We start from the raw sequence: 12,212 nt of genomic DNA on the forward strand, positions 1-12,212 counted from the left end.
TATGCAAAAGGTTTTTCTTCTCTCCTCCTACTCATTTTTTTTTTTAAACTTTTCTCCAGTCAATTCATTTCACACTCCCCACACAGTCAGCGGCGGGCACTGTGGAAAGGTGTCCACGGCTGATATAAAGAGGATGAGTCATGGATAAAGCATGAGCCAAGGCTTCACACACCAGGGATCGTGGTATTCGGGACATCGCGGCGCACACGCTGTTCCGACAGTCTCACAGAAATCTCAACAATCGCTGAATTTCAATTTCTTTATTGAAATAATAACTATAATCATTTGGAAGTTTAAAGCAGGAGAAGCAGAACTTTGGCTAGGCATGCTGTGTGATTGTGCTTGAACACAGGCAGACTTAAAATAAAAGAAGGCACTTGACAATATTTGGTCCACACTAAACATCAGTCAGTTTGACATTTGACTTATCAACCACAGCTGTTAATATTTTTGGACTAGTGACCAGTGTGAGGAATCAAACTACTGCACAGACAATGAAATGTAGTATAAAAAAAGGCACTTATCAAGAAGTAGGAAAGGGCAAAAAGCAGCCAGATTCTATCCAGAACACAGTGACTCAAGAAACAGACTTAGTTCAACCCCAGAAAAGTTTGAAGTACAATTGCAGGAAGAAACATATCACAAATCTAAAATACGTTACAAAATAAACCATGATATTTGTGTTAAACGTCTGCATATGTTTAGTATGGCAACCTCGTCAAACACGCTTGGTGTCTGAGCTGATACATCTCCCCTGTCACACTGATTAATTCATTCATGAGTTTGTTTATAAGCTACGACAAGCTGATTGTTCCCATGACAACCATAGAAAAAACAGGACTGAATACAAAAAGGGAGAAAAAATGTGATAAAAACTGGGCTGTAAAAGGGATTTAAAGTGATTGCATTATCTTCAGTAGATATAATTCAAAATGCAACATAAACTTTACATCTGTATCACATAATCTATGGATGAACAAGAATGTTTTACAGTTAACACCTTGTGTCTTTCAACTAAATACATACAAGTACTGTGAGCAGAAGACGTTGGATTTATGTGTGCAAATTTCCTCTCCATTATCCGCTGACATTATGCACTACAGCAGATAAAATCAGCCTGCAGGGAAGGAGACCTGATTCTAACAGACACTAAGAGAGAGAGGAGATGCGTTTAGGTGAACACACTCGGCAGAGAGACGTGCTTCACATCACTTAACACTCTTGCATCACTAACAGCGGTGTGTCATCCAGTGAAAGCATCGGCAAACTGGGACACAACCAGACACACTCACACTCTTTGTATTTTTTGCACCTCTGATATGGATCATTCTGGTTAAATTCAAATAAATGGGTCAAGGAATGTGAACTGAAATAATAGGTCACAAGTGCATATGTGTGCGCATACACTAAAACCGACTGACTTACACACAAAAATGCACTGACCTCTGGTCTATTAGTACTTGAAGAATGTAATCTGAATGGAAATACACAGACGTCGTTTAGGGCTGAGGAAAGACACGAGGTTGGCAGTGAAGGTGAAAAGGGATGGCGATCAATCGGACCACTCGTCATCGTCAAACTCTGAAGAGTCATCCTCGCTGTCGCTGCACTCTACAGCAATACGACGCGACAGGATGGCAGCCACATCGTTGCCAAAGTGATCCCTCTTCTCCTGCTCCCGCTGTGCCTCCACCTTCCGCAGGTTGAAACCTAACAGGGAGTTAGTTTAATGATTAGAACGAGTGTGTACATAATCTTTTGCAAACAGCCTTCTGTCAGTACAGCTGTAGACACAGTGTGAAAAATCAATATACAAAAGGTCATTCATACAAAGTGTTTTCATTAGTGATCACTGATACATCTTGTGGTAACCAGGAAAACAGCAGGTGGGAGGAGCTCTCCTGTTTTTCAGTTTTATTCCTAACACATTAACATGACTGCCATTTTGATTTTAGAAAAACGAAATCCAGTAGAAGTGGTGGAGAAAGTATTCACACACCTTATATTTAGGTATAACTTTAGTAGTATCTTCTTTCAAAAAGTCCTTGATTACAAGCAACAGTTTTAGTCACTATTAGCACTGTGTAGCAACGCTTTTGAGGCCAGTAAAGACAAACTAATAACCTTTTGTGGCCGATGCCGAAACAATGAATAATGACAATAAATCTTACAAATTAAGAAATGCGACGAAGAAAAGACATTTATATTTTAAGACTGGCAAGTTTTAATAATCCTATTAATTATAGATTTAATAAACTGACTAATTCAGGACCAGATGGTAACTCCTTAAGCAGAAAAACCATAACCTGTAACATTACCTTTTTTTCCCCCAATTTACGCACACATCCACCTACTTATGTGCAATAACTGATACCTTATCCTCTTGTGTATATAGTCTTCTACACAGTATTAAAAAAAAATCATCTCTATATAAGGTTCTCTGCAATTTCTACACTGTGTTTTTTTCATACTTTTTCTTTTGGAGCTGCTGTAACGGTGAACTTTCCCCACTGTGGGATCAATAAAGTTTATCCTTACATACTGTTGGACAAATAATGATTACCTAAAGACCTAGATCTAATAAATAACAGCTGTGGTATCAGTCATTTTCTCCTCTGTCCTCCTCCCTGTACTGTTCATAATGCAGAAACATACTGCTCTACAGGTGCTGCTGGTTCAGAGGGCCTGGCCAGTATCCGTCTTAAAGGTCCCACATGGTGATAATCCATTTGAATTGTATTCTGTGATTGTTAAAAACTTGGCGGTATAAGTAAAAGCTGTTAAGATATAAAGACATAGACTTCTCCCATTCCTTAAGCCCATTAAAATCCATATAGGATACACAGAGATAACAAACACTTACTGACTGAATTAAAACCAATAAACAAAGACTGAGTGGGTTCATGTGTTTTCATGTCAGCAGTTGTGCTTCAGAGAAACCTAATCTCAGCCAGTGTTCACATCTGTTTGCTTCTCTCCTGCCTTTGTGCTCACATATACTACATATTAATGCTATCAAATTCCCAATACAGCTGTTCTTATGTACATATTTTTCCATTTCTGTTGTCAGACAATATGAAATGGAGACTAAAATGCAGCTCAGTACGACTACATGCTAACCAGCAGTCACTTCACCACAACCACAACACTGCTGTTTAATTAGCATTCATTTGCAGTACATCTATAACAATCTTGTATAACAGTTCTCCTTTACTGCATGTCACTCCCCTCTACTCTCCCTCCAGACTTCCTGTCTGTCTCTACTCCTGTTTAAATAAAGGTCAAACGCGGAAAAAAAAAAAGTCACATTTCTGCTAGTTTATCTTCTGCTTGTTGAACAGATGTTTGAGAAATTGCTCATCAGGGGCAAAGAGAATTGTCAAGTAAGGTAACGTCAAGTGTATTTCACTCTGTCCTCTGCTTCGTGTGTGAGGAGCCCGACACTTTTGCAAAACTTTAAAGTATAGCAAAAAAAAATGTCCACTTCACCCCACGCAACAGAGAGGTGTCTTTTACTCTTATCTGCATCCAACTTACAACAACAATCACTTCATTGTATTGTTTGTAATATATATACACACATATGTATATTACAAGTCACAATTTTTTGTCCTGAATGCATGAACATTAGGCAATCCTACATTCCTGTACAAAGCATTCATGTCATATCTCTACTTGTCAGCAGCAATCTGACAAGAAACGTATGAACTCCAAAAGTACATAAGACAGCATGAAAAAGAGAGGATTTTACATTATTTTTAAGGGCAAATGTTTTGTGAGAAATGAAAAGCCCTGAAGAAGTGAGAGGCCTGAAGGATACACAAACGCTTTTTGGTCACAAACATTAATCAGATACTTTGTCTGATCACAAGAAAACATACGCAAAGTAGAAGTTAGTTTACATAGTTTTTTATACGGTTTGGTACTTTAACTTGTTGATTTTGTTGTTTTGTAAAGTCACTATAGCAGTAATAATGTTTGTACTTTAAATGTTTCATTCATTTGAAGTACAAGAAGCTAACAACGGTATTTAAGAATGTTATGTAAGCAAACGTATTTGATTATTTTCAAATACTGCACCTAAATCATCACCAACATAGTGCGATTACTTTGAATTTCAGTCTTTCTTGTGTTTTTACTGTTTTATACAACAAGTTGGAATTATTATTAACAGAATTCTTACAATCAATCATAAATGCAATTTACAGTTACACCACTACTAAGCATACTGCAATTACCAGTAACATATACTGTGTATTTCCTTGTTTGTGACTTCTATCAAGCCAATGAGAAGTAAGTAATAATCCAGTTTATGCTGACCTGTATCTTCAGTGTCTTACCTTGTCGGATAGCCTGCAGCAGGTCACTGCGAGCGTCACCTGCAGGCTCTGGGGCAGGGGCAGGGGCAGGTTTGGGAGCAGAGCTTGGTGCCGCCCCACCACCGGCGGGAGGAGGAGCAGAATTATTAAAAGATGGTGGAGGAGGGCCAGGAGGCGGTGGAGGAGGAGGAGGAGGTGGTGGACCGCCACCTGCGGCCATAGGTGGTGGAGGAGGAGCAACGGCGGACATGGAGGGTGGAGGAGGGGGAGCAGGTGGGGAGGGATAGGCAGTGGGAGAAGAGGACAGCGGAGGAGGAGAAGGTGGGGTGTCGAAGCCAGGGGGAGGTGGGGGAACCCCGAAGCCATCGGGTGGAGGAGGGGGAGGAGGTGCAGGGGGAGGGGCAAGATTTGGGCGGGAGTTGGGCGGGGAAGAAGCCATGGGGGGAGCCGGAGGCGGGTGGTTCGGACTCAGCACGCTGACACGCTTCTGAGATGGTGCTCCGTACTGTCCATCATTGTACCTGGAAGTGATAGAGTGGAAGGATAAATTAAGCAGCATTACGCAGCCTTTACTTCCCTCCATTAACCTTCAATTCCACTGCAGCTGCTACATAGCATATCCATATCCATTACAGAATCACACGCTGAAAGGGAACAGTGACTGTGTAATCCACTTAGCTACGTCTGAACCCCACAATCTCGAGAGGATGTGTCAGGAATTACAGGCAGCTGTACAGCACATGTGAGGCTGTACTTCCATGACGTGCATATGGAGGCGGGACTGTGCTCCCGGCATGTGTGGGCTAGTGTGTATGATGCTAGAGTACTCACGCCATGTCTGGAGGTGGAGGAGGCAGGAAATCATCGGGACCAGGTGGAGGGAGAGGGGAGCCGGCATCGTAAGCGTACGAGCCTGTACTCTGGTCAAGGCAGTCAGAAGTGAAGCCCTCCCCAGACCCAATACTGCCATTCAGACCCTCAGAGGAATTCCTTTAAGCAAATTAAATACATCAATATCAGGCCAAAATCAAATATTTAACACGCAATTTCTGAATTCTGGTCACAGAAATGAATTGAGATAAACAGCACACGTATTTAGTTAGAGCTCATGTGGTGTCTGTTTATGAGAATTTATAATTAACCGTTTAAGAGGAAGTTTCAAAAATACATTTACAGCAACGGACACAAATAGTTACCGCTTCATACAGCTATGAAAAGTGACAAGCACAGAAAGAGCTGTAACCTAACAGACAGTTAATGGTTTGTTCTTCATCTTAACAGGTCATCAGAAAATAGCTGCCTCTGATGGAAATGAGTTTTTTTATGCTCTTATCTTCTTCATATACAGTTTTTTAGGTGCTACAAAACACATAATGGCTGAAATAAGCAGAGGCTGAGCATTTCCACCTTGAGACTGCATTGTACTGAAGACAGTCTAAAAAATACTTGTGGGGTCATAGAATTGATTTCTGGTTCGAACATGTATGACTGTATTACGCCATTGTGTAGCATAAAGTACATCTAGTGTTTGAGCAGAGTTGTGAGTGAGCAGCAGAGAAAAAAGACTTAATAGACACACATCGTAAAGGGAGTAAGACCATAGCTACATCTTCAGTTTTTTTCAACCTGGGGTCTGTTTTCATATGTCATTTCATACATGTGAGTGATGGAGAAATTAATTTTCGACATAGCTCCAGTATTTAGCCAGGCAGGCAGCTTAGAAGCTCAGCTAGCAGCTCAGCTAGCGAAAAGTATGGGGCAACTTGCCCCCCCACGTCAAAGTCTGCCCTAACGTGCTATCCCCCCCCACACTGACCGGCTCGGATAGTCTCAACGAGTCCCACAACATACTAGAGATCACCAGGTAATGTGGAGGTTTTCATTCACTTCTCATCTCTCGTATGTTGTGGGACTCGTTGAGACTATCTGGGCCGGTCAGTGTGGGGAAAAAAGTACGTTAGGGCGGACTTTGACGTGGGGGGGCAAATTGCCCCATACTTTTCGCTAGCTGAGCTGCTAGCTGAGCTGCTAAGCTGCCTGCCTGGCTAAATACTGGAGCTATGTCGAAAATTCATTTCTCCATCACTCACATGTATGAAATGACATATGGAAACAGACCCCAGGTTGAAAAAAAAACGAAGTTCCCCTTTAAGGCAGAAGGAGATTGCTTTCATGGAAAAAAAACTTCGACATATATAATTTTTGATACACAGAGATGAGTGTTACACGTTCTTCAATAGCATACAAAACATATTTACATCCTCTACATCAAAAACAGAAGATGGAGTTCAATGTTTTCTCTTTTTTCGCCTGTTATCAATGTTATGAATACCACTGCATGCCAATGTTGCTCGAATTAATTTTTCCCTCTCATATTGCTTTTCTAAAATCGTTTAAACTAAACTGTGAGCACTGTGTATCAAACACTATGGTAGAAACATAAACAAGCTGAAACCTACTATGACACATGTTTGTTTACAGCAGTTTTCCAGTGACAGCAGGGCCAGCTCTACACCCAACCCCCTGAGAACATTTTCTGACAGGACATACCACCCATTTCACTGTGTACAGATTGGTGATAAGAAAAGGATGGAATTTGCCACAAGAGTGCCCGATCTGAACTTCTACTGTGTAAACAACAGAGAATGTTTAAGGCCATTGTTGAAAAAAGCCTCTGGACAGATGCTCGATTAACCTGCATCGATTTTACGTCGACTTACATCAGTTCGTTCTTTGGTACGACAAACTCCTCTCCCATCTTGCGCCGTTCCCATTCTTCCTTCCTGGTCTTGATCTTTCGAGGATTGAGAGTCCGTTGGTTCAGATGGTCTTTCTTCTCCTTCTACTCAGAAAGAAGACAGTAAAAAAGAGTAAGACGGTTTTATTTGACCTCACGAATATTGACTTATAACTCTGTGATTCATGTTTGTGTGTCTCACTCTGTGCTTCCGTTTCTCCTTCATGATGTCCTTGGTGTCCTGCAGCATCTTCTCCTTCCACAGGTCAAAGAAGTAGGAAGGATCAGTGTAAAACTTCAGGGCCTCCTTTCCATCATCCCTGTAGATAACAGCCATTTATATCCCTTATAATTACATCTGCATTCTGTCACACTTCTTGTTATCATAAGCGCACACACATAAATAATGCTAAATGTGTGCTGAGAGACTTTTATCTGCCTTATGTGTCAACATACTATCCAGCCATACACTTCCCTTATAGGCACAAATAGAAGCTTTTAGTACAACACGCTGCGGTCTTTTCATCACATTCAGCTTACATAAAAGCGAGCTAATGTACCATCATATAAAAAAAAAACAGTCCTAATCAAACTAACACACTGACATTTACACCTGTCACAGTAAGCATATATATAGTTATAATGGAGCTGTAGAAGTGCAGTACTCCCACTCTGTTTATCACTGACGTAGCTGTCGATCATACAGACTTCATCCTCCAGCAGCCACACTCTCTCTTTTCTGGTTCCTCATTAATCATACTTCCAATGACACGTCAAGCCCCGAGCATAATTTAGATTGAAGATCTCACTGATGTGTGTCAGCTACACTCTTTGCAGTCACAATGATTATTCCCACCTTATCTTCAGTGAGTTCCTCAGAAGCAGAGCCATTTAGATGTATTTTGATTGTCCAGTTTTTTGGCTCTAAATGTCACTGTGTTTGTTCCTCAAATCAGTACAAATGTGTAAGAGCAGATTATCAAACATTTCAGCATAGAATCTAGTACACCAGAACAATAATAGACTACACACTAATCATACAACGACAGCAACCATATGCATTAATTCTCCCATCTCTATATGTCAACTGAGTCACAATTAATGCATTCACCACTTGAGACCCACTCCTTAGCGAGGACTGGCAGCATGTGCATTGGAGGTGGGCTTAAATAATACACTGTCAGTACAAAATAAATCACTCGTGTATTTCCAAGTGTGCTCAAGCATGCTGTCATTATTCCTTGCATTTTCTCCTGCCATGAATGAATGTGAGGCCTGGATGTGTCCTACCGGTACTGGCTGAGATGGTTGAGCGGTGGCGGCGGATCACAGGTCGTGTAGGTGTCTTGTACAGGCATTGGCAGAGACGGTCTGGTGAACAGCTGCTGGTCCTGGGTCAGACTGCTGCGGAAAGCCTTACGGGTGGTGATGGCCTGCAGAGAAACTGACAGAAGCAGCCAGACAGACAAATAAGGCTTTTAAATATTTATCGTGCTTAAGTAGGTAACGGCTGCTTTATTAAGGAAAGCCGTATTATTTTTTAAATTTTAAATGGAGCGAGTGTCCATCAGCGGAAGCAATTTCAAACTAATGGACTGCATACTATGTACACAGTAAAAACAACAAGTGGCAATGCTTACCCTCTTCTTCTTTGGGGTCCAGCTGGGTGACTTTCACCTGCAGACGATCCACTCTCTCTCCCAGTGTGTGCACTCTGACGGCAAATTCTCCAGCCTGGACAAAAAGCTCCCCAAACACATCCTCTGCGTATTTGCCTACACACACACAAACACACACAAGTTTATAATCTGTACTGGTGAACAGATTCGTCTCACGAGTGTCCAATAAATGCAAATTCCCAACCACGTGAAAACAAAACCTTGCATAAACCTTTGAAAGCACATGTGTCGCACATATTCGTCACGTCATTGCCAGCTCACACCATATTGCAGTGACATATTGAGACCCAGCCACTCATATTTGTCACTCACTGAGGCTGCCGAGCTGGCGGATGATGTTAGCCAGGCTGATATTGGTGACACATTCCAGTTCACTGCGAATGCTGGAAGGGATGGTCTGGCGACACACATGCCGCGGCTCTATGTTCCTCGTCACCAAAGGCATGGTGGGGTGTGGTGGGTAGGGTGGCCGAACCCTGATGGAGAAGAAGAGGTGAGTCATTTGAGACAAAGACATACAAATGTAATCGGACTTAATTGCATCACTGAGATGTATTACTATGTATAACTTACACCCGTGATACTAACGAGTGCAGGGTTTGGCTGACCAACTTGAGAAAAACATCAAATTGTGTTTATTCTGGCAAACGTTGTTAAAGTGGTTTGATTTGCGATTTAAAGCCCAACTTCTCACTGTGTAACATCTTTAAAACATGTGATGGAGAATTACTACAAGACTTATCATTAAAAGCGGGACGGTCAGACAACAAGGATGGCATGAATTTGTAAGACGAGTGACACAACAGTTGAAATCCTACGTCAGATGTGCTGCATAACCTATATCTGAAATTGCAGCTTTTGTGATTAGCAAATTGCATTGTTTGATTTTGTAATGTTGGTCTGAAATCTATTCATTGTTGAGCCCTAATCCAGTGTTGAAATAGCTGAGAGCACAAAGTGTCGAACTGGCACATAATCTGCAACCATTATGATAAGGAACTGATAGTTCCATATATTTTTTTTCTGGCAAAAAGTGCAAATCCTTGACTGGTCTGACTTCGCCTGATGAGAGGATTCACTGCTTTTCTGTTTTATACTTCAGCAAATTGAATCTCTTTGAGTTTTGAAGTGCTTGTTGCATCAAACAAGACTTTAAAAGACATCACCTGGGCACTGTTTACTGGTTTATGAGAAATCATGGGCCAAACATATAATCAAGACTTGATAAATTCCATTATTTGACAATGAAAATAACAATGCAAGTTTGTTTCTATTCTTAAATAAGTCACATGCTGATGAGACAAGCATCCGAAAATAAAAAAGGAGACAGACAGAGCTAAAGCAGAAGCAAAACTAAAATTTTGCTCTGCTAAGCAAACACCCACCAGCCTCTGTGCAAAACTAATCAGAAAAGACCTTTATGGGCCAGTGATTTCTGCACAGAAAAGTAAATATATGAAATTACATTGAACAGATCACACAAGGGGGTACTAATGTCAGCTCACACACACACACAAAGCAGTGACTCCATGGTGCCATATGGAACAAGTTGAGAAAATGACAACTCCCATTAGGCACTCAGAGGTTTATTGCTGACTCTCCCTGCTATCAAGCTGAATTTGGTTGACTATAAGTATAGCCTGCTGTGCTTCCTATTGCCCAGTTTGGTGGCCTAATTACAAGTTTTTCATGTTAACACTGAGGCTTCAGAAAGTGGTGAAGTCATGAAATGAGTGTTGCTCATAGAAGTGTGAGTTTAAAAAGTATCTGCACCTTTTTATGGCATGACAAGCACGTTTGTTTTGCTGGAACAGAACAGACTGAGGTTTATTAATTTTTTCACGAGAAAACAGCTGCATCCATTATCACTCCGTACTGTATTTTCTGTCATATGTTCGGCACTGACAGCCAAACGCCCAGTCTTTAACAAGCTGCAATTAGTGGGGTTTACTGCTTAAAAGTTGAATACTTTGCCTAAATTCAGAACTTTCTCGCTGAAAAGTAGCTAAAAACGGGTCGCACAACATTAGCTTAAACAGGCTAAATGTAACTTGGGATCTCGGCCTTGTCAGAAGAGCAGGAAGTAACTTGTAGGCGCCTCTTTTCGCGAAGAAACAGTCAAACAAAAGTGTATTTACGTCCTCTACTTTATAAAAACTACACCAACTAAACGTACTTTACTTACCGTAGAGCCTTGCAGCCGTGGACTCGCCTTACTCAGCCTTTTAGTTGGCCTGTGTCAAGATTTTCTCAAGAAATGTTGAGTGGTACTGTACGCGGACGAGCTAAACAGATCGCGTCGCTCCCAGGATTCTGAACTTCTGATTGGTCGAGCGGCCGAGTTCCTCGAAGCTGATTGGCTACGGCGTCCGTCGCTCGCTATGGCCGAGAGCAGGATGTGAAATTTGAACGTAAAAAGCGCAACTCCACCCAAACTAAGGGCAAACATCTGTACGCAATTTGCGTAACGGAGGGTGGAGGCAGCGTCACATTCCAGCGTACGCTCCAGCGAGTTGGAACGCGTCCGAGGAATGACTGGCATTGGGCTTTCTGAATGTGTTACTGTGGAGGGAAGCACTTATGAAGACAAATAACTGTACTGTAAGTGCATCCCGCAAACTACAGACGCTTAAGATGTAAGGAAGAGGAATAAAGTATGCATCCACTGAAGATTAAATCATGTCTTTGGTGGTTTAAGACTTAATGACCTTGTGGAAAATAACATTGAGACACATTTTGTTTGTGTTTTGCAACAGGGTGGCATCATCTTAATCATTTAAGCCACTGTTAGAGACACGTATGGTGTTTTTTTTGTTCATTCATCAATTGCGTACTCACCATCCATTCTTCTGTTAGTGTGAGCAAGAATTACATAAATCGTAATCATTTAAGGCGCTGCTGGAGCCACTTATGTTGTTTTGCTTCATGAATGAAGTCCAAAGACAGCACATTTATGAAAAACACAATTTACTGTATGTCTAATTTCAAATTTATGTGAATTAAAGGTGTATGTAAGGGACAAGTGGCCAGTATTTACTTACTTGATTTCTCTTAATTTAATAAGGTACTATACTTGATAAAATATTACCATATAAAATGCAATGTGTATAATAAAGTCTTTCAAATACCACAAATGCAAAAGTAATGGATATCTGTTATACATATTTGGAAGCAATTATTATACCATCTGCTGTTTTCTTTACAAATTCTACACAAGCTTTCAGTATGGATCCTTTCATTTAAATTTTACGTATCATTTTGTATAATTTATTTAATTTTGTTTTGTCGAATCTCATCTTTTTCACTTGTTCAACCAGTTTAATTATTCTATGATTCCGTGTGTGTCAAACTTGTCTGTGCTGCTTTTGATTATTTCAATTCATTGATATAATTTGCTGAACCTGAAACAACAGACTCAACAGGTAATCAACCTGTATGTTTTTATTCTTGAGCATTATACAATGCATAATTGTGTTT

General features: G+C 40.9%; 1 protein-coding gene across 2 annotated transcripts; it reads right to left on the reverse strand.

Moving 5' to 3' along the window:
• Window positions 1-245: 245 nt before the first annotated feature.
• On the reverse strand, window positions 246-11,042 carry wasf2 (WASP family member 2). Of its 2 annotated transcripts, none has more exons than XM_022198692.2 (9): window positions 10,921-11,042; window positions 9,048-9,211; window positions 8,697-8,831; window positions 8,347-8,500; window positions 7,259-7,376; window positions 7,040-7,161; window positions 5,151-5,309; window positions 4,341-4,840; window positions 246-1,710 (listed from the first exon to the last, which is right to left on the reverse strand). In XM_022198692.2, the coding sequence occupies exons 2-9, from the start codon at window positions 9,178-9,180 to the stop codon at window positions 1,553-1,555; spliced, it is 1,479 nt and encodes a 492-aa protein (XP_022054384.2). In that variant the 5' UTR covers window positions 9,181-9,211; window positions 10,921-11,042; the 3' UTR covers window positions 246-1,552. The 2 variants fall into 2 exon arrangements, with proteins under 2 accessions (XP_022054384.2, XP_051811837.1); XM_051955877.1 differs by having other exon boundaries at window positions 10,912-11,040.
• Between the last annotated feature and the right edge of the window lie 1,170 nt (window positions 11,043-12,212).

This window comes from Acanthochromis polyacanthus, chromosome 11 (assembly GCF_021347895.1).
Source record: "Acanthochromis polyacanthus isolate Apoly-LR-REF ecotype Palm Island chromosome 11, KAUST_Apoly_ChrSc, whole genome shotgun sequence".
In the NCBI taxonomy this organism is placed as follows: domain Eukaryota; kingdom Metazoa; phylum Chordata; class Actinopteri; family Pomacentridae; genus Acanthochromis; species Acanthochromis polyacanthus.